The following is a 27,564-nucleotide window of genomic DNA, read 5'->3' as shown; positions in this document are numbered from 1 at the left end:
TCTCCCAAGTGCAAAGGACGCCACAATTCCCCCATTGTTTGTATCAAGCTATGGCTATCCCCACTTCTATTTAAGGACAACCCGCATCCAGCTTATGTGAGTAGAGCGTTGTATCTGCCTGCCATAAACATGATAGAGACTCAAGGCCCCTTTGTGAGGAAAGGGTCTCTGTCTGCCCTGAATTCTTGGAAGAGCTCTGGAGCTGCCTACTTTGCCTCTGATAAGTCACAAGTTGACTGCCTGCCTTGGCAAAGTGCTTTTGCACTGGGGCAATTTGGAACTTGCATCTCAAAGAGGAGGAGGAACAGCAAAGCTCTAGGGAGCTAACTGAATGCTGTCGTGTTTTCCTACTGTCCTTTAGGTATTATCTCCACTTTCACATCTTTTGGGGGACCAATCTAAATGTTAAAGAGCAAACACAGGGATGTGAACCCTGGCTGCCATTTGCCCCCTGCAGGAGGTGCAGAGAAGTGGAACCTTTCTCTGGTTCTCCAGAGAAGGGAGAACCTTTCTCCCTGGCTGCTGCCTTTCCCTTCCTGTGCCAGCTCTCATCATTTCCCCCCACTTGGTGCAGCAAACATGCATTGGGAAAACCTAGCTGGAATGAAATCAGCTGGGGTAGGGAGGAGGAATTAGCAGGCAGGGAGAAAGGTTAAGCACCTTTTTTTCTGCTCATGGTCCCTCCTCTCCATTGTCACTTTGCAACGGTAAAGCAGTGGTTGTGCTTCCCAGCCCCAGGTTTGCCACTCACTGTTTAAATAATCCCATATATGATGAGCAATGATATTTATTTCCTTACCAGTATTTATTTTTCCTAGGGTATATGAGTGTTCTTGGTTTTATCTTCTTTCCTCGAGACCACAGGTTAACATATTTCCTTGCTTCTCTGTTCACACCTGCCATGTAAATTATATTTAATTTGGCTCAGGTCAAATGAATGAAGACTGACAAGGGCCTTCCATAATTCTTTCCATTGGTTCATCAGGGATTTCCTATGTTGCACATTTGTTGCATCAGTGTATTAAATGAATCACTTTTACAACATGGAAGTAAAATCTTAACAGAAATGAGAGTTGGTCTTGGACAGTCTATATTTTCTTCCTTCCACAGGGTGCCTCAGCAAACTGGTGGAATCACCGGCACTTCCAGCACCATGCTAAGCCAAACATCTTCAAGAAAGACCCAGATGTGAACATGCTGCATCTCTTCGTCCTGGGAGATTCGCAGCCAGTTGAGGTAAAATTAAGGGATGTGACATTCACACTGGAACACTGTAGCTCTGTTCACATATAGCATTTGACACATTTACAATATGTGTACAGCATAGGTGTATACAGGTCTGTACACACAAGCAGTTATTCACGTTATGTTCAGTGCACATACACTTCCTATCTGTACCTTGCATTTGCAGGGGCTTGAATCCAGGTTCACTTTTAAAATGAATGCAAGTACAGTCATTCACACAAAAAACATGCACACTGTAAAGACATCTGTACATACATATAATATAATGTCTGAATAGTGCTTGTGTCCCAAAGAAAGTGTTGCAGCAAAAACATCAGGATCTTACTAAAGCCTTCCCTAGAATCTAGCCATACCTCCTAAGGAAAGCTTATCTCCTGCTTTGAGAACTATACGTGGGCTGAAGTGGCATGTATCTAGAAATTTATTTGACTTGGGATGACTGATTGCTTAGTGAACCATTTTGTCCCACATCTGTTTACAGTTGATCTGTAATAAAATTCTTCTTGGCAGGATAATACAAATGGAATCACCCAGAGTTCATCTTGGTAGAGTTGGATAGTATGCCCGTGCTTTCACAATGAATATATCTGGAAATCTCTGCGCTAGGAAAATAACCTTTTCACATTACATGTACACCTATTTTCAGCTACAGATGTGATTTGCAGAGCACATTTATGTCTTTAAGACAACTGGAAATGTCTGTCTGTCATAGCCAGGCCAAAATAGCTGATAGCATGTGATTCACTGAGACTTGGATACTTGCTGTGGATGCTGCTGAACTTCGTAGCAGGATGTTGCCCCTGTGTTGTGCTCCTATAGACCAGCAGCTTTCCCAGATAGCAGGTTTTACCAGCGGTTTACTGGGAGGCTTTAATGCAAATTGAAAGCTGCCCAGAAAAACCAATGCAAAAATTGGAATTGTTTTAACCCGGAATATAAATTGAGCTACATTCTAACACGCAGTGAAAAAAAAACAGTTTGTGTGTGAAGTGCTTCCTGAGAGCTCACAGGGACTTTGGGGTAAATCTGGCCAAAACGTGAATGCACACCCTCCATTCCGGAGGAGATGTGAGTTAAAAGCCGGGTGTGGAAAACTTCCAGGGCTGCACAACTTTGGCCCTCCAGCAGATGTCAAACTACAGTTCCCATAATCTCCCTGACTATTGGTCACTGTGGCTGGGGATGATGGGAGTTGCAGTCCAAACCCAGTTTTGCTCCAGAAAATGTAAAGAATGATCTTTAATTCCATGTTCAGCAGAGCTTCCTATGATGATTTATACCAGCTGGAAACATGTGTCATGGTTGCCACAGCAACTCTGCATCTGCAACACTCTGCATGCTATTACAGTGCATACTAAGATGCTGCAGTTAAGTCCAGAACAGGAGCAATCCACTGAATATGAAAAAAAGACTGAGGAGAATAAATAAATATCAACGGTTAATGTAATGTGTTGACACAATGAGTGGGACAAAAACATCCTAGAATACTAGTTGGTGGAGATTTTAAACTGTAACAAGTAGAATGAGGAGAAGCAAAGGAAAATAGCATAGCACTAATAATGTCTCCATTTGCTTTTCTGCCACAGAAAAGCTAATTCCAAATTATCCTTTAAAAGTGTCACTCCACCGTGGATTGGGCTGGTTTGGATTTATTATTTATTAAAACATTTTTATACTGCCCAAAACTTGCGTCTCTGGGCAGTTTACAAAAGAATAAAAACAAAGTAAAACGTTTGTTAAGACAAAAATGAGGGGGGGGCACACATTACAACAATTTAAAAATTTCAAAATAATATATTAAAAAAGCATTAAAACCATTAAAACAACATTAATTAAAAGCCTGGGTGAAGAGATGTGTTTTTAAAGACATTTAAAAAGCTGTCAGAGATGGGGAGGCTCTTATTTCACTAGGGAGCGCATTCCAAAGCCTCTGGGCAGCAGCGGAGAAGGCCTGTCCCTGAGTAGCCACCAGACAAGCCGGTGGCAGCTGCAGACAGACCTCTCCGGCAGATCTCAGTGGGTGGTGGGGTTCATGCCGAAGAAGGTGTTCCCTTGAATACCCAGGGCCCAAACTGTTTAGGGCTTTATAGGTTATAACCAGCACCTTGTATTTTCCTCGGAAACATATCGGCAGCCAGTGTAGCTCCTTCAGTACAGGAGTTACATGGTCTCTCCGAGATGACCCAGAGATCAGCCTGGCTGCCGCATTCTGGACCAACTGTAGTTTCTGGACTACGTACAAGGGCAGCCCCACATAGTCTGGAGGTTACCAGCAGATGTACCACTGTTTTGAGGTCATTCACCTCAAGAAATGGACGCAGCTGGCGTATCAGCCGAAGCTGATAGAAGGCAGTTCTGGCCACCGCCTCGACCTGGGAGACCAGGGAGAGGCTCGGATCCAGAAGCACCCTTAGACTGCATACCTGTTCCTTCTGGGGAAGTGTGACCCCATCCAGAATAGGCAGATCAAAATCATCTCTCGAGTTCCGACCCCGCACGATGAGTACCTCCGTCTTAGCCGGTTTCAGTCTGAGTTTGTTATCCCTCATCCAGCCCATCACCGACTCCAGGCAGTCATTTAGGGAGGTTATGCCCTCTCCCAATGATGCTGACATGGAGAAATAGATTTGGGTGTCATCAGCATACTGATAGCACCCTGCACCAAATCTCCTGATGATCTCTCCCAGGGGTTTCATGTAGATATTAAACAACATTGGAGACAGTATGGAGCCCTGGGAAACACCATACAAAAGGTCAGATTTTGAAGAACAGCAGTCTCCAAGGGACACCATCTGGAACCTGCTCGAGAGGTAGGAGCAGAACCACTGCAAAGCAGTGCCTCCAACTCCCAACCCCCTCAGACGCTCCAGAAGGATACTATGGTCGATAGTATTGAAAGCCGCCAAGAGGTCCAGAAGGACCAACACAGTCACACTTCCTCTGTCAGTTGCCAATTGAAGATCATCCATCGGGCCAACCAAGGCAGTCTCCACCCCATAGCCAGCCTGAAAGTCAGTTTGAAATGGGTCAAGATAATCAGTTTCATCCAAGACTGTCTGGAGCTGTGAGGCCACCACCTTCTCAATTACCTTGCCCAGCCACGGAAGGTTGGAGACAGGCCTGTAGTTGTTCAAGTCCGAGGGATCCAGGGTAGGCTTCTTCAGAAGCAGTCTAATAATTGTCTCCTTAAGACAAGGAGGCATCCTACCTTCCCTCAGAGACACATTTATAATCTCTACCAGGCCTTCTACAACAACCTCCCCGCTAGATAATATAAGCCATGTCAGACAAGGGTCAAGAGAGCAGGTGGTAGGCCGCACCATTCCAATCAGCTTGTCCGCATCCTCAGGAGTCACAAACTGGAACTGATCCAACCTAATCACACAAGAGGAGTCACTGAACTCCACATCAGACACTGAAGTAATTGTGGAGACAGAGTCTTAAGTTGGCCCGAATAAGAGAGATTTTTTCCACAAAGAATTCATTAAACACATCACAGTGGGTAATCAATGGTTCCAGATTCTGATTCAAGGGAGGAGTGGCACTCACTAGCCCTCTCGCAACCTTGAACAACTCCACCAGATGTGAACTTGCAGATGCAATACGGGCAGAAAAGAATTGTTTCTTTGCCGCACGTATGACCTGAGCATAGGTCTTCAAATGAGGTCTATGTTGCATTCTGTCAGATTCAAGCCAAGTCTTTCTCCACTTGCACTCCAGTCGTCTACCTCACCACTTCAGCCCCTGTAGTTCTTCCGTATACCAAGGGGCCAATTTTGAAGCGGGTCGGAGAGGACGCTTAGGAGCAATCATGTCTACTGCCCCAGTGAATTTGCTGTTCCAATTCTCTACCAGGGCGTCAACAGGCTCACCAGCAGAGCCAACACTAAATCCCTCCAAGGCTTCTTGAAATCCTGTTGGATCCAATCACCTTCTCGGGTGGATCATCCTAATAGGTCCCTTGCCCCTGTGAAGGTGGGAAGTGATTGTGAGTCCGACCTTAACCAGATGGTGGTCCGTCCATGACAATGGGAAATCACAGGATTCCCCACCCACGGAACACAACCCTGATCAGAGTGAAAGACCAAATCAAGCGTGTGACCAGCAATGTGCGTCGGCCCCAAGACCACTTGGGATAGGCCCATAGTCGTCATGGCCGCTATGAACTCCTGAGCCGCCCTGGACAAATAGGTCCCAAAGTGAACATTGAAGTCCCCCAGCACCACAAGCCTGGGGGACTCCAAGTCCGAGACCAAGTCCGTCAGCTCAGTTAGGGACTCTGTTGAGCAGCGGGGCGATCGGTACACCAACAGAAGTCTCAGTCTATCCCTGGACCCCAGACTTAAGTACACACATTCGATATGGTCCGACACTCTAACAGGGATCCTGGTAAGGGAAAGGTTATTCTTATAGACCACATCCACTCCACCTCCCCGCCCACGGTCCCTCACCCGCTCCTCAACAGAGTTACCTGAAGGAAGAAGCCGGGACCACACTGGGCCCCCAGCCTCCCACAGCCAGGTCTCTGTAATACATACCAGGTCAGCACCTTCATCCAGAATCAAATCATGGATGGTTTCTGATTTGTTCTGGACCGACCTGGCAATACAGAGGAGCAAGGTGAGGTTCCAAGTATGATCTGCACTGCTCTCCAGGGTCAGAGCTGGCAGGACAGCCAGAAGGGGAAACAGCTATTAGATTTGCAAGTCCCCTTCCCCTGTAACAGCCCACTGACCTGCCAACGTTACTTCTTCTGTTCCCCACCACAACCGGAATGGCTGCCCCACAGTCAATGGACATGCCCCCTGTCTCCCCATCTCCAGTTAAGCCCAGACACATTCTAGGATTGTCTCACCCAGGACAAATTAAAACAAAAGCTCCACTATTAAATGCCCCCTCCATATACAAATACCTAGGCCAAGAGACCTGGCCCTTGCCCTCGCTGTCCCCTGAAGTGGCTCCCCAAAAGGGCGACCCCCTTTGGTGTCGCCCCTTTGGTGGCGACCCTGCCAGTGGCGGGCCCGCCACCACTGGCAGAAGCCTATATAGTCCTGAGCAGGCAGCTCTAGGCAGATGGAATGCAGGAAATTGCCAAGTCACCCTCCTCCCCGGCCTCAATACTGCAAGGCCTCACCTCAGCACAGCAGCCAGTCCTAGGGGGCAGATAACAGACAGGGGGCAGCAGGAGAAGCAAAACAGGCAGGCACCCAGTCTTACACCCTGGGGTCTACCTAAGAGCAGATGTTGTCTCTCCTCTTCTCTCTCCTGCAAGCTTCTGGATGACACTCCAGTCCAACTGGTCCATTTGAATTTGTGGGTGCACACATCTCTTCCCCTGCTACTCAGTGTGCCAGTGCCTAATATTATAGGGGGTGCTTCATTGAAATAGCCTTTCGGGGCTCTCTTTTCATACTACCTTAAAGTAATATTGAAATTGTGCTTTGAGGGGTGGTTGAGATTAACATGCACCCCATGTGTGATCAGATGATGGCGTTCTGAGTGGAGGAGAAACATGAGTGCCCACCAGTGGGTGGGGATCCATGGCCTTCTGCCTCCTGGCCCCCCCCCCCAAATGTTCTCTCTGAAGGGGCTCCCCAGAGCCCCAATGTCCTGCTGCTGCCCGGCCCCCACCGCTATTTCCCCCTCATTGCTGCTCACCGCTATTTCCCATTCTTCACTGCCGGGAGCGGGAGTGAGTGGAGTGGAGAAGGCCAACCCCCTGGTGGCGGCATGCGTGCGCAGTAGGAGTATGGAGTGTCGCATCCCATGTAAAAATGCACAAGACTGGGCATTTAGTTAATACTCTGGCTCTCTTTCAAAAGGTGAGGGCAAGCTGTAATGGTTCTAATATTAAATTTTAAAAAAATTATTTAAATATTAGGTGTTTATTTAATATTAGAACCATTTAATATTATTAATGTTTATTTAATATTTGAACCATTTACAGCCTGCCCTCACCTTTTGAATGGGAGCCTTGTGCATGTTTACTCAGATGTCAATCCATTGAGTTAGTGGGGCTACCATGTAAGTGTGCATAGGCTAGCCAGCATTGTGTAGTGCTTAGGACTGGGGAGACCTGAGTTCAAATCCTGGTTCAGCCATGAAACTCACTGGGTGACTCTGGGTGGTCACCTATCTCTAAGCCTAACCTACCTCACAGAATTGTTGTAAGGATAAAAATAACTGTGTACACTGCTTGAGGCTCCTTGGAGGAAGAGCTGGATATACATGTACAAATAAATAAGTAACATAAATAAATAACATAAGCGCCTTATGGATCCTGATGGTTTTCAGAAGGTGCTTGGGGAGTTTCCCAGCAATCTGGTAGGCAACTCACCAGTGCTACTTGTTGAGGCCTGGAACATCGGGGCTACCAGGGCGTTTGACAAGATTGCTCTTGAGCAGCCTCTTAGGGCTCATGGATCTCAGCTTCCTTGGTTTTCTGAGGAACTTCAAGAGATGAAGCAAGTCAAAAGATGCCTAGAGCACTGCTGGAGAAATACTAAGACAGAAGCCTACTGAGCACAGTTGCTTGCCCATGTTTGGGAGTATACAGTGGCGATAAGGGTGGCCAGATCTTCTCATTTCTCCATGCTTATTGCATCAGCGGATTCCCATCCGGCTGCCCTTTTCTGAATCACCCATCCAGAAAAGACTGCTGGGAAGGGTTGATCCTGGTGACCTTCCGCCTGGCCTCTGTGACATGTTTGCTAGGTTTTTTGCTGATAAAGCCCTTCCTAGGTCCCTATATGATGTACAGGTTGTGTTTTGTGTTATATGGAAATGCTTTTTGGACCATCTTTTCTGGAGAACTAGGTGCCTTCAAGCAGGTTGACTTGGTCTGGTTCCGCATGTTCAAACAAAATTGTACCAATCTTCAGCACTGGGTCATTTAGAAACTGATAAATGGATTTGAAAAGGGCCTTATCAGCAGATCCAAATGCCTGCCTAGAATCTAAAGAGTTATGCAAGAGAAAAAGTTGTTTCCCCTTTTCTGTGGCCAAAAGAAAATGCACATCTGCTTGCAGGATTTTTTGTGACATCTGAAGCCAATCTAATTTTAGAAGGAAGTACACACTCTTCTGATGGATGAAGCAATGTGAAACAATCCACCTTGGGCAGGAGACTAAAAAACAGAGGGCTTTGTGTCTCTTTCCTGGCACCAGCCACTTTCTCTCTGTATCATTTTAAAAAATGAGCTCCAAGCGGGCAGATGATGCCATCTTGGTTTTTTCATCAGAAGCCAAAATGTCATGGCCAGCACTGGGGAACAGATGCCATGTTCTGGGCAGTGGAATATTATGAAGTTCTACACAGGTATGTTTATAGCCCTGCATTATACAGAGAGGCTTTTCAAATAATCCCACTGTAATAAGGCCCCACTTCCCCAATTTAATCAAAGCACTACTTTGTGGCAGCATACATACTTTAGGGATGTGCACAGACCGAAGTTCAGCACCTCAGGGAGGGGAGTGGCAAGCAGGATCTTTAAAAAAGAGGAGAACAGGTCTTTACCTGCTCTCCACTGCCACATGCAGCTTCCTGCTGCAACGGCACTGTCCCCAAAAACCCATGCATGGCTCCGGCATGCACATGACATGGGCACCATTTGATTGGCCAGCATGGTGTTGCTGACCACACAAATGGTGCCTATGCATGTGCAGATGCCATGTGCATGCTGGAGCCACACGCAGGTTCTTGGGGGCAGCGCCATCACAGCAAGAAGCTGCATATAGCAGTGGAGAATATTTAAGAGATCCCGCTTGCCACTCCCCTTTTAAAAGATCCCACTTGCCGCTCCCCTCCCCACTGCACCGAACCGGTTCAGACCTCGTCCAAACTGATTCTGCACCAAACCTCGGTTCATGCATATGCCTAACATACTTAACCTCTGATGATGAATCCTACCTTGGTTACAGTGTGAGTATGTCAAGAAACATCCTAAATCACTTTTTGAAAGTGTTGTTGACCACTGGCTTAGATAGTTTTACGGGGGGGAAGACAAATTCCTGAAGAACAGTGGTGGCAGAGGAGGGAATAGCCAACTTCAATAAAGCTTCCCTGCCTAGTTGTACTTTTTACTAGCTATCTACAAGACTGATTTTAAATTAGTGGAGTTGGTGGGGGTAGTATAAAAGAAAAGGAATAGAACTCTAACCCACCCACCCCCCATCCATTGGTGTAAAAAGTTGATATTATTTATCCTGACCCTTCTTTCTTTCTTCTCTTTCAGTATGGAAAGAAGAAGCTGAAACACTTCCCTTATAACCATCAGCATGAATACTTCTTTTTTGGTGAGCTTTCCCTTTTTCAGCTCTCCTGCATTTGAAGACGACAGGCGCCCAAGACATGTTTATAGTTCCTTTCTGCTTAAACAGAAGCCCTTTTCAGACATTCCACATGTATACAATGAGTTCACGGGGGAACACAGCAGCGGGCTCAGCCTCTGATGTATTCACATTCACTTTATTGTCTGGAAAGCCCTCATGTGTACAACTCTTCTTCCCACTTTTGAGAACCTTGCCTTTTCAGGTTTCCTGAACATGTAGAAAGGAGCCTTTCTCATATAACAGCTGTATGGAGGTCTTTTCAGGCAGTGAATGCACGTTCATTGTACATTGACAGAACCTGCCACTGCCCCACCCTTCATGAGTTCAATATGCTGTGTAAAAACACCTGAAGGGCTACAGCTATTTTTTATTTCCTAACAAGCCTTCTTTTGTGTAGGCATCAAGATCCCTTCCACATATCTCATGTTCAGGAGTAGGAGGGTAATGTCCCTTGTAAGCTGGCTTATTTAGCTGTCATGCTGTTCTCTCTGTAGAAACTCGCTAAATCCATTCAGCATCATTTTTCTCTCTTGACTGTTTGTATTTTCTGAGTTTCATGACATGAGTGATACAACCTCATGCAACCAATGAAGAGAATTTGGGCCCCACTTTCTCTTGTTGTTCTTGAGATGGAGAGAATAAATTGTAAGGGAATTTACCATTGTATATTTGGCTCTAAGAAAAGCAGAGCAAGTAAACCAGTCAAAGAACCAATTCAAATGTTCAGAAAGAGCCATTGGCTAGAGTCCATGTGGTGTTGTGCTTCAGCATACAGGAGAGGATGTCATGTTTAAATACTCCAACATGTCAAAAAAAATCCCTTCATATAGAAAGCTAGAATGTTGGGGAGAAAGTTTGGCTTTCTCTTCTTACAGAGCTTTCCATGTTCAGGGAGCATTTTACACAGGGAAAATTCAAATATGAGATCACCCATTTGTATTTGAAGTGGTCCAGTCCCAGAACTGTAATATTGAGCTAGTTCATACAGTACTCTAACTGGCCTTCTTGAATTGTGTTGGGGAGGAGCATGAGTGTACAAATCCCCATTCAAGTATTATTTGAACTATGCATAGGAGGCACTTCAGAGAAACTACCCCACTCCACCACCGCCTTGCAGTTAGGTACTGATGGTGCAGATGAGAGAGACATGCACAGCTTTCCCCCCACATAATTTCAAGTTGTTCTAGTAAGAACTAATCTGCCTACTTTCCTTTCACTATCTCTACAGCTGGACTAAATTTGGTTCATATCAAAGTCCACAAATTAGATCTCTTGCACCTCAAATGTTCATGCATCCACCATCTTGGATCAGGGTGGATGACATCATTACAAACCACACCATTGAGGTTTCCCTGTGTGTCACTCACTACACTGTAGCAAATTTGGTTCAAATCGGTTAGACAGTCCTCAAGTTAGTACGCTTGCTCCTCAGACGTTCACATGTCCACCATATTGGATTGGGGTGGATGACATCATCACAAACTACACCATTGGGCTCTATGTGTCCCTACAGCTGTAGCAAATTTGGTTCAAATCGGTCAAGCAGTTCACAAGTTAGCCCGCTTGCACCTCAAAAGTTTATGTGTCCGCCATCTTGAATCAGGGTGGATGACATCATCACAAACTATGCCATTGAGGTGTCCCTATGTGTCCCTCACAATAACTGTACCTGATTTGGTTCATATGGGTTAGACAGTCAACAAATTAGCCCATTTGTTTTTCAAACATGCTCGCATCCACCTTCTTGGGTTGGGGTAGGTGACATCATCACAAGCTACACCACTGAGATTCTCCCATGTGCCCCCACATATGTTGCAAATTTGGTTCAAATCGGGTAGGTGGTTCACAAGTTAGCACACTTGCGCTTCAAATGTTTACGCATCCATCTTGCATTGGGGTGGATGACATCATCCCAAATTACACCATTGAGATATCCCTGTGTGTTACTCACTACAATTGTACCTCATTTTGTTCAATTCTGTTAAACAGTCCACAAATTAGCCCACTTGTGCCTCGAAACGTTCACACATCCACTGTTCTGAATTGGGGTGAATGACATCGTCACAAACTATGCCATTGGGGCATCGCTATGTGTCCCTATAGCTGTAGCAAATTTGGTTCAAATCGGTTAGGTAGTTTACAAGTTAGGCCACTTGCGCCTCAAATATTTACGCATCCACCATCTTGAATGAGGGTGGATGACATCATCACAAACTACGCCGTTGAGGTGTCCCTGTGTGTCCCTACAACTGTACCTGATTTGGTTCATATTGGTCCAGGCGTTGCGAAGTTCATGGGGGAAAACGCACATGGAATGCCAGGTGATCTCATAAGCCTTCTGGAAAGTAGGCTAAAAAGGGGCCTATTAGAGTACCATTCAAACTGACCCATTTTTCCAGATGTGGTTCTAAGCAGAAATCATAGGCCTTCTTTGGAAGGCTTAATTGTTAACCTAGGCTCTTTAACATCTTGAGATGTTGACTAGAATAGAGACCAAAATATAAAGCCCCAGAGGGGCTTTCTATCAGCTTCGGCTGATATGCCAGCTTTCTCTTGATGAATGACCTCAAAATAGTGGTACATATGCTGGTAACCTCCAGACTTGACTTCTGCAATGTGCCCTATGTGGGCTGCCTTTGTACATAGTCTGGAAACTCCAGTTGGTACAGAATGCGGTAGCTAGGTTGGTCTCTGCGTCAGCTCGGAGAGACAATATCACTCCTTTGCTGATAGAGCTACACTGGCTGCCAATAGGTTTCTGGACAAAAAACAAAGTGCTGGTGATAACCTATAAAGCCCTAAATGGCTCGGGCCCTGGGTATTTAAGAGAACATCTTCTTCACTATGACCCCCACCGCCCATTGAGGTCATCTGGAGAGGTCCGTCTCCAGTTGCCGCCAGATCGGCTGGTGGCCACACGGGGACTGGCCTTCTCAGTTGCTGCCCCGAGATTGTGGAATGTGCTCCCTACTGAAATACGATCCTCCCCATCTCTGGCAATTTTTAAAAAGCATTTGAAAACCCACCTCTTCACCCAAGTTTTCTCAGCTTTTTAAATATTTAGGTTTTAATCTGTTTTTTACTTCTAAATTGTTTAAATTGTTTTAAGTTTTGTGCATGCTTTTAACTAGTTTTATGTTATTTTAACCAGCCAGAGACAAAAGTTTGGGGGGTGTACAAATCAGATAGATAGATAGATAGATAGATAGATAGATAGATAGATAGATAGATAGAATAAAGTAATCTCTTGCTCTCTTTATCCTAAGAGACAGTACTTTACACCAGCCCATTTTTTAAAATTATTCATGACTTTAAAGCAGTTATTCAGTGACAGGGCATCCGTTCATTGGCTTCTTCATACTTGCCTGCTTCCACTAATGCTTCTGGTTTTCGTTTCAGTTTTCCCACCTCTCCTCATTCCAGTTTACTTCCAAATGCAAATCTTCATGACCATGTTCAGACAAAAATTCTGGGTGGTAAGTAAAAGATTCTGTGTGCCTGGCATTGCCTTCATGAAACCACATTCCACTGGAATAAAATGTCCTAGGACACTCCAAAGGGATCATCATCTTGGGCGTGGTAAAGAAGCGTTTCTGTGGGAACAAAAAGCAAGCTAGCATATGGAAGAAGAAGGTATATTGTCTACATTGCTTAATCTCTTCCTTCTCTCCTTAGGACCTGGCTTGGGCCTTCAGTTATTATATACGCTACTTTGTCACATACATCCCATTCTATGGAGTTCTGGGATCTTTGTGTCTCCTCACCTTTGTCAGGTAGGAGAGATAAAGGGTTTCCCTCTTGCTGAGGGAGGGAAATTTTCATTTCAAATGGGGGTGGAATATAACACAACTAAGGAGTACTTTCAAACTAACCAAAACTCTTTATATGCCATGTCTTGCTTCTTCACTCTCTTAGATTGTTTCCAGTCCTCCAGCCTTGGTCTGCTACCCTATTTTATTCTTTAAGACTGTGTTAATGGTATAACGATGAAATACGCATCCGCCAAAAGAACACAAGTTTTTTTCCAAGACCTCTTTAATGGCCAAGTAAATAAAATATAAAACACATGTTAAAAGTAGCAAATGTTTCGATGTTAGACATCAGCTTCAATGCTATACAGTAGTGGCTGAAACATGCTCTTAAACTGAGTTATTGTATTTAAGAGCACGTTTCTGACACTACTTTATAGCACTGAAGCATGTGTGACATTGAAACGTTTGCTACTTTTAACATCTGTTTTATGTTTTATTTTACTTGCGCATTAAAGAGGTCTTTTTTAAAAAGCATTTTATTTATTTATTTATTTTATTATATTTGTGCACTGTCCCAAACTTCCATCACTGGGCGGTTTACAACAAAATAAAACAAATTAAAACAGAAATTAAAATCTTAAAACAATTAAAAACCACAAGTCTAGTTTAAAAAGCTTGGGTAAATAAATGTGTCTTTAAAGATTTTTTAAAAGTTGTCAGAGATGGGGAGACTCTTATTTCAGCAGGGAGCACATTCCAGAGTCTTGGGGCAGCAACAGAGAAAGCTCACCTCTATGTAGTCAACAGACAAGCTGGCTACAGCTGCAGACAAACATCTCCAGATGATCTCAATAGGTGATGGGGCTCATTGTGAAGAAGGCCTTGAGGCACTTCACAGGATGAGTCTGAGGCTCCAGATGGGGTTTGTGTGGGGAGAGCGGGCTTAGCCTGCTCTCCTCACACACGAGGAGTCGCTCATTGCTAGGGGGCCACCTCGGCTGCCTAGACATCCAGCTGCTCCAGTTGTGTGCTCCCACGCCCAGCCATGGCTCCATTTGGAGCTCCGGGGGACGTTGGTGCCACCCCGAACTCCAGGAAGGCACCATGCAAGTCCACAGTGCCTTCCTGGGGTCCCCACTCCACCCTGAGTGTGTCAGCTGTGGCTACAGACAGCCACAGCTGACACACGATGAAACGAGCAAGGTTAACTGAGTGCTCTCTCCATTAACCTCATTTAGGGGTAATGGTTCTCACGATTGCTCAAAACCGGGCTGGGCTCCCGTAGCCCGGTTTTGAGCAATCGTGTGAATAGCTTCCTTCTCTAAAATACCCAGGACCTAAGCTGTTTAGGCTTTATAGGTTATAACCAGCACCTCCTATTTTGCCCAGAACTCATTGGTAGTAGACTGCTGTTGGCACAAAAATATGGTAAACCTCTCTTCCACTTCCTTAACCATTGCTTTTCCCAAGATGAACATGTTCAGTTCTGCAGGGTTGAATCCTTGTGTGTGTGTTTGTGTTTTTTCCCTCTCCTATTAAAGGTTTATGGAAAGTCACTGGTTTGTTTGGGTCACACAGATGAATCACATCCCAATGGAAATTGACAATGAGAAGCACAGAGACTGGCTCAGCGCTCAGGTAAGCTTCTAGAATCTGAGTTAATAAAGTTGAAATGCTGTGTACACATGTAGGACCAAATCTTACTGAAGGCAGCGGGGTTTCTGAGTAAACATGCTCAGTGCTAAAATCATGTCACATTAGAGTAAAAATGTACTTAAATCTAACCTTGGTGAATTATTGGTGTCCTTGGCTTCCTTTCAACCAGGCCAAGTTTAGTGCTCATGCAGAACAATAGACAGGTTATTTTATATATCGATTTGATGTCCCATGGGCTCAGAGTGGCTTACATTATTTGTTCTTCATGGTAGTACTTCTGATCCAAAGGGGCTCACAATCTAATTATCTGACCATAAGGCTCTAATCTGCAAACACTTTCTACATAAAAAGAAAAACTGAAGATCTGGAAAGCCTAATCTCTACTTTAAAATCCTTCTGAATTGCATTTCTCCTCATTTATATGTATGATAACATCTGACAACTTCCCTACAGGTTTCTTGGGTGCCTTTTGCTGTCACCTACAACTTTATATTTGTAGTGGCTCCTGATTTTACATATTAGAATCAACAACCCTCCATTTCTTTGCTCAAGTTTCAAAAACCTTTCAGACCAGGGGTTCCCAATCTGTGGTATTCCAGATGTTACTGAACTACAACTCCCATCATCCCCAGCTGCAATTTATTGTGGCTAGGGATGATGGGAGTTGTAGTTGTCGTTCAATAACATCTGGAATATCACAGGTTGGGAACCCCTGCTCTAGAGCGATTGAAACATTGTACATCCTGCCAGATTGCTTACTTGTGTAAACATTTCACATGATTTCTTTCTCATTTAAATCTCTTACTAGCCGACCCCGCACAGAGCATCTGTGCGCTCTTTGGGGCCGGCGGTGACCTCTCCCTCACCTTCTACCCCAGTCTCTGCTTCCGGGCCCAGCCGCGTCTCCTCCCCACTGCCACTTCTGCCTCCACACACACACACACACACACACTTTCTTTCCCTCCTCCTGGGCCTTGTCTCCACGGCCGGGCCGGGCCTGCTACCTCTGGCTTCCACGGCCGGGCCACCGCCGAGGCAACCAATGCTCCTGGGTGCGCCTCAGCCAATCAGGTACATCCGCTGCCCAGCCAATCAGCTCGGCTCTGGGACGCACATTCCAAGGCACACCCAGGAGAATTAATATAATAGATATTATGTGCCAGCCTATACACATGCTGTGTTAGCACACCAGCAATCTGGCTCTGGTGTTTGTGCCACTGGTTTTCTAACATTACATGCCTTTGGGCCAGTACATATGATATAAGGGTATTTAAATGAGGTAGGAACCATGTGGAACACTCAGTACAAGTAAATGCTTTGCCCATGACCACAAATAGCATTGAAATTGGGCATCCAGGAGTAAACTCCTGCTGTATACCATTTATTTTGATCAAACTGCCCTCTACCATCCAAGGATCATGCCTATTAACTTTCTGACTTCTGATGTTTCCTGATAATGAATCCTGAATATATCAGCCAATAGCAAAGTGTCTAGAACTGCCTTCTGTAATCCCTAATCTATTATCCTAGGTTAATCTGTAAGAGGTAGCTTTGATATATGAATGATCAGCTACAGATTCCAAATGATTCTATGGTATATGGCATTTGGTTCTGGTGGGGGGAGCCAAATAGTTTTGTGCTTTCTATTTGGCTAGCTTTTTCTGAGCCAGCTGTTATACATCTTTGAGTCATAGAACTGATTGGTATCTGAAGTTGATCTTTCATTCATCAAACCTCATCTCATTCATTCATTCATTCATTCATTCATTCGATTCCTATACCGCCCTTCCAAAAATGGCTCAGGGTGGTTTACACAGAGAAATAATAAATAAATAAGATGGCTCCCTGTCCCCAAAGGGCTCACAATCTAAAAAGAAACACAAGATAGTCACCAGCAACAGTCACTGGAGGTACTGTGCTGGGGATGGACAGGGCCAGTTACTCTCCCCCTGCTAAATAAAGGGAATCACCACATTAAAAGGTGACTCTTTGCCAAGTTAGCAGGGGTTATCTCTTAATGACTTCTATATTTGTAAATTAAGCACACCAATGGGTCTTGCTGAAATTAACCACTGTAAACTATTTTGGGCAAGCAATTCCATATGTATGTCCAACTGTACCATATCATTGACAAGGGAAGAAGAAAGACTTTTATCTTGCTATCTCCCAGCACTCCAGCCCTGACTAATGTTGCCCACGAAAACCTTCAAGATGGTGTTAAGTGAAGCTTGCAAGCTATGTGCATTTCCAAAAAGGATATACAGCTCACGAGCTGGGACTCTCCAACCTTGACTACACAAGCCAGTTCTCTCTTCCCTTTGAAGCCACCTGAAGAGTCCCTTGCCTTTGTCCACACTACACATGTGAAGGGAAACTTTGGAAGTATAGTTGGTCATGGATCTCGGAGCCATAAGCTAAGGTTCCCAAAGCAATGATGACCTAAGTTAGTTATATTCTTCTTGTTTTTTTCCACATTTTGGACAGTTGAATTGTTTGCCCTCAATGTTCTGAGGCCTATGAAAGTTGTTCAGGGTTGGAAAGACTCCCTTTTCTTGTTCTGCTCTGTTCTGAGCCGTGTGTGTAGTTTGGTATCAAGGTCCCTCTCCTGAAAATAACCCTTCATGGTGTGCCACAAGCTGCTCTGTAAATGCAGAACAATGTTATTAGCATCTTTTGATATATGAACATCTGAAGTTGCTTCACATGGAGCCAGACAGTTGGTCTATCTTGTCAAGTATCTACTCTGACTGGTAGTGACTCTCCCAAGTCACAAGCAGAAAACTTTCCCATTGCTTGTTACCTGAGCCTTTTGCTGGATTTACTAGAGATTGAATCTGGGACCTTGAGCAGTGTTCTCTCTAACAGGGATTCCCAGATGTTGTTGACTACAATTCCCAGAATCCCCAGCTGCAATGGCTTTTGCTTGGGGATTCTGGGAGTTGTAGTCAACAACATCTTGGAATCCCTGTTAGAGGGAACACTGACCTTGAGCATGCAAAGCATGTGCTATTGCTCCTTCTTTGTGATGCAGCATAAAAAGCTGAGATTGGCGGGTGGGGTGAGCACATCTAAAGATCTCTGGACTGCAGCCCAGTAGTAGCAAACTTTGGTGTGTGATACTAGAACAGACCGTTCTAGTATGCCAGAAGAACAAAGGTTACAAAGTCCATTGGATTTGCTTCAAAGTCGGGGCATCATTAAAATTCACCATTGTCTCTTTGCCTTTTGCAGTTGGCAGCTACATGCAATATTGAGCAGTCATTTTTCAATGACTGGTTCAGTGGGCACCTGAACTTTCAGATAGAACATCAGTAAGTATGCAGTGTTTGAATCTGAAGGTATTTTACCAGTAAGGGTAGACACGGGAGATGGGGTGACAATAACCCTCTGGGGAAAGTGAAGATACGTACAAGGGGAAGCATGAAAAATGAGTTTTCCATAACAAAATAAAAACCATTGGTCAGAGCTTCACAGAATTTCATTATGTTTACTATGATCTCAGTGTGAAGTGCCTGTGTATTGACAATACCACCTTCTTCAACATGTTTCATGAGGGCCTACCCATGTGGAGACTTAGGCTTGCAGCAGAATTACATAGTAGAGTCTTGAAGTGATAGGATGGGCATTGCCACTTTAGGCTACAGGAGGAGAGTGTCATTTTTTTAATCAACCCACCCCACCCCACCCGGTCTGAAATGGTACAGCCCATTCTAGCACTCATTTTGCTGCATATGTATCATCAGGCCTTGTTCCTGGGAGCAGCAAAGGAGTGCAGCGCATTTCCTCTCAGGACTGTTGCTCTTTCCTTGTCCTTTATCCTTTCTGCTTTATTTCAGCTTGTTTCCCACAATGCCACGCCACAACTACTACAAGATAGCACCACTGGTGAAGTCACTGTGTGCCAAGTATGAGGTCCCTTATGAAGAAAAGCCCCTTCTGAAAGCATTCGTAGACATTGTTGGGTAAGAGCCTTGGTAGGGATTGAGAGTCTGTTCACCTAGAGAAGACTGTAAGATGTCATAAGGTTGCAGGCAATATCTAGCCCACCAAAGGCTTTCTCCCAGGAAAAAACAACAACTCACCCATTCACACAGGTGCTACACAGAGCAGTTAACTGACTCAGAGCAGTTTTCTGGATCTGAGGATCCACTGTTTGGAATGGAAATTGGGATGTTGCAAGGTTCTCCCTCTAGGCATATACTCTGGGACAGTGCACACTTACTTCCATATGCCCCAAACAGAATCTTCTTCTCTCTCTTTGCAATGGGAAGGGAACATGGATTTGGAACACACAAGTTGAGACATACTACCCACATCAAACACTGTTGTAGATACATGACAGGAGATACAAACATGACCCAGATAGTCCTGGGGGCAGGGTGTGTGAAATGCTTTGGATATGGCCTGTGGGATTCACACAGTCCATCCCTTTAAAATATGGCTGCCATTCACCTCATTATCAACCCCAACCCAGCTGGTGTTGCAGGGGTGTGTGCATTGCCCTGAGTTCCTTGGAGGCAGGGTGAGAGATGCCAATGTGATAAATAATTAACATATGAATAATGAGATTGCATGCTGGAGCCAAATACGGGGAAGAAAGAGAAGTCATCCCCCCACTGCTGTGCATATCACTGTCTGCTTGATGCCAGTACTCTTAACCTACATTTAGGTAGCCCTTTACAAAACATTGGAACTGCTCAGAAAGGAGTCACTGAAGACACACCAATGTGTACCAGTTGGGGATCCTGATTATTAATCAGCTGGTGGTATTCAGGGTATATGTTATGATAAGCATCTCCTGTAAATGCAGGTTTGGGAGTAGGAATGCAGTATGAACATTCAGAAGGAGTTGGTGCTGGATCTGGAAGTGAATGATCCAATGCTGAGGCCATGTTAACACTGGAATCTCATGCCTGTCTTTTTATTCTGCAGATCCCTAAAGAAATCTGGAGCACTCTGGTTGGATGCATACCTCCATAAATGAAGCTGGATTTCTGTGAGGGGGGAGGTCTTAGCAGAGGGGAGGGATGGGATGTCACATGTGTATTCTTATTGTCCAATTTCAGTCTGTATCTGTGTACACAGTTGGAGGGGAGTTCCCTGTGTTGTGAAACTGATGCTGGGGTGGGTTGAAGGGGACCAAAAGAGGTTTTAAGATATGTCAGGTACTGTCTTTAGAGAGTGGATTGAAAATGCTGGTCTTAACACATAGCAGCCAAACATTGGCCCAGTAGGTTGGGGTGTTCTGTTTAGGGTGGGGGAATGAAGGAGCAAGTGGGTGCAGATACCCTCTTGTTCCTCCTCCTGAGACTCCCTACCATAGTCCCATCCCAGTCTTTCAGGCAGTCTTTCATGCACAGATACAATTAAAAAAACAACCAAGCAGGGCAGCTTCTGCATCTGTTGAAGCTACCAGAAGAAGAAGAAGAAGAATGAACCCAACTGGCTCTTTCAAATAATAAACAGCTTAGGTCCCATGCCCCTTAATAATGCTGGTAACAAGAGGGGAAGAGCCAAGGCAAGATACGTTTAATAGTAATAATAATATTTATTACCTGTGAACCACCTAAAGAAAGTCCTTGATGCTATACAAAACACACACACCAAGACAGGCCCTACTCAATCTAACTGAGACAAAATGTCAGGAGGAAAAGCAAAAAGGTTCCAATAACTGACTGTATCACCAACCATTCAAGGGAGGATTCTCGTGGAGAATTCTCTGCTCTCCGAAAGGTGGATACAAAAGCACACCTGCAAGCAGTAAATCTTTAACTACTTTGCTCAGAGTCCTGCTGCGGCTTTGCGTGTGTGTGTGTTTCCTGACTTCTTTCTCTCTCTGATTTGTTCATTCACTGAACAAAACTACATACACTTATTCTTCTTTGCACTGAACTTTCTGCAGAGCAATTCCCATTATCTCCTGTGGGGCTATACAAATTTGTGCAATGCTCATTCACCCTGGATCACTCACCCTGGTACAAATAGGAGTAGTGTGTGTGTAAGCAGGCTTTCACATTTGTATTGCTAACTGGATAGGGAATCATGCTGGATAGGCATGGCTGCTGCGTATGTGATTCACCAGCCTGGAGTTGTGTATGCAGCTCCAGTTAGATACTCTGAATAGTGACAGCTAGGATGTTTAGGATGGCAAGCAAAGGACTGCATTTAGTTCTCCCCCACTCTCCCTGCCTGAACAGCTATTCACAATCTTTGGTCAGGGCGGTGCATACATAGGTATGGATAGGGGCCACTGAGTGTAAGTTGGGGGCCCATTGTCTGTATCCCCATTTTATAAGGGCCTGAAATGAATCAGGACAGTAAGTTAACTCTGTTACAGAGAGGGACTTGTTTTGAAGATTGAGACTTAATTCCAGATCCATTAACAGTGACAAGATTCTTATAATTCATGTATGGTATTACTATACAGAGTTCAGATCAACCACTTTGATGACTTTCCTTTCCATCTTTTTTTTGACCTTGCCTAGCTCACTCTCTCTTTTACTGATTGTGTAGGGCTTTAGGAACCGTGCCTTTCACTGTCCATGCAAAAGGCTCAAAGACTAAGAACAGGGGAAAAATGTTACCTGGCAATACTGCAGTCATATTTACCCAACTGCATATCACGCTGGGTCTCTCCATACATCTCCACAGAAATGACGGAGTATCCCAGGAAAGTGTTTTTAAAAGTGCAACTTTTAAAGGATGCATTTACTACTCATTAAGGGCAAATCAGCAAGAAAAAAGCTGAATAATGCTGCTGGCTATATGAATGACACCTTGCTGTTGCTGTATTGAAGTCTCTGTAGATTCCTCCTTTGTATGAACATGCCCCAACCCTGAATGTACAGAAGCTGGAGGAAAAGCTCAGTGAAATGTTTTCTATGAAAAGCAACTGCTGCTTTGCCATCTCTGGTCCCAAGTCAGTAATGCATGCCATTCAGAAAAAAGCATTTTATTTCTAATGAGAAATTCCACAGATGTTTAAAAGATACTTTTCTTCATCTGTTTTCTCTGATCTCATATTGGCAGCATGGCAGCTCAAGCAGTAGGCAGTCATGAGCGCCTGTCAATGGTTTGCAAGACGTGTGGAGGTTATTCACACGCGTGTGCAAAATCGGGCTAAGGAAGCCCTGCCTGGTTTTGCATGTGTGTGTGGACCACCAGGATCGGGCCCAATATCGGTGTCACTGCAGTGTCAAACACACCTATGAAGCCTCCTAAAACACAGTTAGGAGAGCGAGCACTCTCCTAACCTCGTTTTTTTCTATCGTCTGTCAGCCACAGCTGCTTGTAGTTAGTTATTCGATTGTAGCCACAGACTGCTGACAGATTGCAGAGATCTTAGGGAGGGGGGTCCCCGTAACGCACTGCACGGTTCATTTTGGAATTTCTGGGGGCCGGGGCAACACATCCCAGCTCTCCCTGCTGCTTGGGCCAGTGGGGAATCATGTGGGCATGCAGGGAGTGTGCCCAGTAATGGGGGAGCAATCATCTGCTGTAAGTTTAACCAGCCTTCCCTACAGCCCGCCCTCAAGCCCTTCTCACTCCTCATGAGAAAGGACTCTTAGCTTACCTGACAAAGTTTCCCAAAACCACAGAAAGATAGAAGTGACTGTACTGGGCTAGGCCCTTCCTCCATCTGGTTGTCTTTCTATTGCATACAAGGCAATATATAGAACAAGTTGTTGCCATGAAGGACCCCCCTTTTAGTCCTAACTGAGAGAAGTTTAATCTTCCTTTCTTCCCTCCAGTCTTCTGCATCACACGCTGTTAAAACATCTGGATTCTTTTGTGGGCATCAATATTATTTCCTCTTTCTGGGAGTCTTGCTGCTATTTTTTTTTAATCCCAAACTTAAGGTGTTTCCATACATGAGGCTTAACTGCCTTTGACTCTCTCTTGCACTGTTTTTATTGACATCTGATTGTTGTTCATCCAGAAGAGATGTAATACAAATTAGCATATTGGCTATACATTCTCATTATGAAACAAATGACATCAAAAAAACACATGTGAATCATGTTCTGCATCATTGCCACAACCCAAACCTAGGTCATGTAAAAGAATATTTTGTCAGGCCAATTTTGAAATGCAGAAGGAACAAGTAGTTGACTGAGGTATCCTTCTTTGCCTCTTATGGGATGGCTTTAACCAGCTTTCAGAGGAGTGCGCACATCATTTGTGAGAGCAAGCCCCTTATCTATGGAGATTCCCAGCCTTTCAATATAAATTATTTGATATAAGTGATCACAGACCACCAATTTCGGTGACTGGTGACTGGAAAGTATATACCCAGCTATCACAGAATTTGCTATGGTTTATATCTGTGGTTGCCCAGATCACACATAGCAGAATGATTAGACTGTTGGACTTGGCTTGGGAGAAATCTGCATTCGGATCCCCACTCCACTGTGAATCTCACTGGGTGTCCTTGGGCCAGTCTCAATCTCTCAGCCTAATTTATCTTCCAGGGTTATCAAGGGTTGTGGGGGGAACTGGAATGATCCCAAGTATACTACTGTGAGCCCTTTTGAGAAAGGACCACATGCAAATGTACTACTGTTATGTGAACATGCTTCTGGGAAATGCTAGGACTACTTATGTGGCAAGAACAATATTCTGAGAGTCAGATTTAACATATTGCAGTAGTTAGATGTGTATATGAGAAATGGAGCACAGAATGTTTGTGACCTTTTCCATAGTATATGAGACTATATTCTCCTCTGACTTCCAAAACTACAAAGAGTATTGTTCATCAGTTCATACTACTAATACCCAGATTCAAGGCTCAGTGGACCATGAGTGGAAAGGCACCATTCTGCACACTAGGGATGTGCAAACAGGTTTGGTATTGAACCCATTCGACGTCAAGCAGGGCTGATTCGGTGGTTTGATACTGAACTGGCCCCTGTTTGGCCTGATCATGGATCGAACAACCCCTGGTTTGGGTTTGGGGGTTTGTTTTTGTTTTTGTTTTACTTTTTTACTTAAAAAAAAGAAAAGAAATATAATTCGTTGCCGCTACTCTGGGGGCTTGTCAGCGAGGGGTGTTTCCAGATGTTCCCCTCCCCACGCCAGGCTTCATTCAGTTGCAAAAAGCCTGGCTCAGGCAGTGTTCGGCCCATTCTGGACATCACCTCCATGACAACAGCCATTTTGGAGGCCACCACGCATGTCCAATGGGCCTCTGTGTGGCCAGGTCATGACCCAGATCTAGTTCAAGTCTGGTCTGGACTCGAACCAGACAATCCAGTTTTGTGCACACTCCCAATACAATGAGATTTGGATTTGCCCTTACTGACTAGACATTAACAAACAAGCTTGCAATTGGAGAAGCTCTTGCTCATGCCTATTACAGTGCCTCTGGACTATTTAGCAGGTAATATAAATCTTGCTTGTCACTGCATACATAACTACCACAGTAGTAGCCCTGGACCACTTTCCATATTTTGTAACCTTGGACAACATAGGAAAAAAGTTAACACGACATTGTGGGTAACACAATTACATATTGCCTTAATCTCTCTGGACATGACTAGGCCAAAGTCAAGCACTTTTTAGATCCCATTGATTTAAATGTGAGATTTGAGCACATAGTTAACTATCCCATTGAAATCCATGGGACTTGTACAACTGCTTACATTTGGCTGAGTTGTGTGCCTCCGCCTCTTTCTGGTTCTGTGAATGTATTTCACTTTCTCTGCTCCAGCAGGAATGAGCACCAAAAAAAAAAAAAAAGTACTGTAGCATCTCCTATGCAATTTTCCAAGCAGACAGCTCACGTGATCTGAAGTCTTCTAATTTTTGTGTGTATTGTTCTACCAACCAACCTTTTGGTTCCAGAACAAATTCTTTCTACTGTCATTGCAACTCTCTACCAAGTTTTACCCCACCCCAGGCACCCAATTTCCTTGCATTCCATCTTGTTTGGATGTTTTCTATTTGCTTAACAATGCCAGAGGAGCCCCAGAAAGCTGGGGATTCAGTCAACTCTTCTCAAGTCTGTAGCCTTATTCTCATCAGTATATGGGAAGATTTAGTGTGTTATTGAAATTATATCAAAAGGAGACCCTGCATTGACGTTGCCTCTAGGAAATGAGAGCTGCGTCTTCTGATACCGATAGATGAGCATTATTATTTAGAGCAAAGAATAATGTTGCTGGGACAATCCACAGAAATTGGGGCCAGTATGCAGCTGTACAGAGCAATTTTAATTGGGGGCGGGTGGTAAAAATCCCAAGCCCCAGAGGGAATAATATGGGAACAAGAAGGGACCTCAAGAGATGCTCTTCCTCCCTCATGTAAGACACACAAAACAGCTGACCAGATATATGTTTTTGTTTGGGTTGGGGGAAGAATTGATTAATTGAAATAAATGTTAGCTTTTGCATTTGGGAGAAATCCTGAGAATTCTGTTTCTTTGCTCTTGTTGGAAGTCAGCTTTCCCCACATCCCAGGAGGTCATATCACTGATTCTGTGGTCATAAACAGGTGCATAAATAGGTTCACCCAATGCTGGGAATCCTATGTTTACTTTTCTAACAAATTTGCCGCTCAGACTAATCCCAATGAAGTGATGCTCAAAAATTGTGTGTTTATTCTGGATTAAGCAGTCTTGCAAAATAGCATGCTTGCCCATGCTCACCCATAGGTATGGAAACTATTTGAGACAAATAGGTATATTTTGTCATATCCTATGAAATGTCAACCTCTGCTTCATTAATTTCAAAGTCTTCCATTTGGACAAAGGTGTGCTCTTTTGAGTCAGAAATACAGATGGGAAATGTCCCTGTATAGTATGGAATGTTAGAATGGATCAAAGTTCATTCCTGGTTAATGAAGCCAAGACAGAACTGTGTATACTAATTTGATGTTGATATTCTAAAAAGGTATCCTGAGTGAGATTTCCCAATATTATTGGACTCCTGTGGTTCTGGACTTGTTCAAGGCTATAGAATAAAAGCAAAGTCAATATTCTCACATGGTTTGGCCATTAACCAGGCAAAAATAAGCAATTATAGCTGAGTTGGATGTTGTATTTGTTAACGCAAATCTGCACTGAGACTACTTCATGGCAAAAAACATGCCTGAAAATAATTCATCCCTTCTCTGTCTTATGTGCTAGTCAAGGTATATCATAGCAATATCTTGAATACTTTACTTTTAAAAAATTTGTTTTAGTGGGGGATAATTATTAAATGGGTAGAGAATGCCACAATCCTGCCAGTTTGTTAAACAATTGGATATGCAAGTCCTATTAGCAAAAAGGAGCACATTTTCTAAGAATCGTTGGTTCTCTAGCTGTTGGAGGGTTCAAATGTCAATTGGAAGCAAGCTGGAACTCCTGGGCAGAAGGGTCAAAGAATGTGTGAGGTGAAAATGGGGCTAAATAAGAAATTAAGAGCATGTGGGAGGCAACAGTGTTAGAAGTGTAAGGTGAATGAGAAGGAAAACAGAGAGAGAGAGAGAGACATGTGAGAGAAACCAGACAGAAAAACAGCTAAGAACCAACTGCTGCTTCATATTCTTGCTGAGCCAGTTGAAAGAGATGTAGATTGTGAATAATGTTACAATGATGTACGAAAGAAAAAGAGATGACACATTCTCAGAAAATGTCAGTTGCATCTCCTACTTGCTCTGGCCTAGATCCAGAGATCCTCTGGTGTAGGAGCAGACTGTATGCCCACTCCTACCACTGAACAGATGATCAGCTCTGTCAGCCCAAATTCCACCCTCCACTTCCCAAACAGACGATCAGCACTGTCAGAGCTGCACACCAACGTTAGTCAAGTAAAAGAAAGCTCTTGCTGACTCTGAGAGTCAGTTCAAAAGCTTCATTAAAAATGTGGCTTAGTCCTGTCAAGATTGCATCTCCTCAGAATGCATGTGTGCATGCTTTCCACATTTAAAAAAGAATCTTGCACATGGAAAGTTAGCACAGCAAGGATAAAGTTTTCCACGTGCAGCAATTTCTTTTTTTCTTTAATCATATCTGAAAATATATAAGAAAACATAAACAACTCCAGTATCGTAGTCTATTTGCATTGATCTTGTAAATTCTTAGATAAGAGCATTTGGCTAAAAGTGTGATAATTGAAATCAGGAGGAGTTTGCAGGCTGCAAGCAGCACGTTATAAATGGTTTTCATGGGTTTCAGCTCCAACTCTTGGATACCAAATTTTCATACAAACATCAGCTTTTAGTTGATACACACCAATTTTTGAAGCATCTGCATTAGCAGATTCTGAGATGGGTGCTGAATATTAAAATTAGTTTTGGCCACTAATGTTCAGAAATAGTTAAGTTTTAAATCTTCAAATGCTCTACAAAAGTAAGAGCTCTCTTTTCTGTACCACTTAGCAATCCCATTTTGGAGATGGGCAGCTGTTTCTCTGAGAGGTACTCTATCAAATTCCTTAAACCTACAGTGTGGTCTAGTGGTAGTTTAAGAGGGCTTTATTACACACAAAAGCTCCAAATTGTATCAGTCCTTAATTAAACTTTTTTAAAAGAAATCAGATTACCTATTTTTAGTGTCTTTACTGTTCAATAAAAGCATAGCTGTTTGTTGTATATAAAAA

General features: G+C 44.0%; 1 protein-coding gene across 1 annotated transcript in view; it reads left to right on the top strand.

The window, feature by feature from the left end:
• The window catches only part of LOC128339343 (acyl-CoA 6-desaturase-like), a 56,467-nt gene extending 28,903 nt beyond the window's left edge, over positions 1–27,564 (top strand). Inside the window, exons 5-12 of the mRNA XM_053283075.1 lie at positions 1,111–1,236; positions 9,479–9,539; positions 12,975–13,051; positions 13,251–13,348; positions 14,869–14,965; positions 18,215–18,294; positions 18,820–18,945; positions 19,916–27,564. Of these exons, the coding sequence (XP_053139050.1) occupies positions 1,111–1,236; positions 9,479–9,539; positions 12,975–13,051; positions 13,251–13,348; positions 14,869–14,965; positions 18,215–18,294; positions 18,820–18,945; positions 19,916–19,967 (717 nt within the window). The 3' untranslated portion in view covers positions 19,968–27,564. The remainder of the gene's footprint in view (positions 1–1,110; positions 1,237–9,478; positions 9,540–12,974; positions 13,052–13,250; positions 13,349–14,868; positions 14,966–18,214; positions 18,295–18,819; positions 18,946–19,915) is intronic.

This window comes from Hemicordylus capensis, chromosome 1 (assembly GCF_027244095.1).
Source record: "Hemicordylus capensis ecotype Gifberg chromosome 1, rHemCap1.1.pri, whole genome shotgun sequence".
Classification (NCBI taxonomy): Eukaryota; Metazoa; Chordata; class Lepidosauria; order Squamata; family Cordylidae; genus Hemicordylus; species Hemicordylus capensis.
This window is presented reverse-complemented; position numbering and strand designations above follow the sequence as displayed.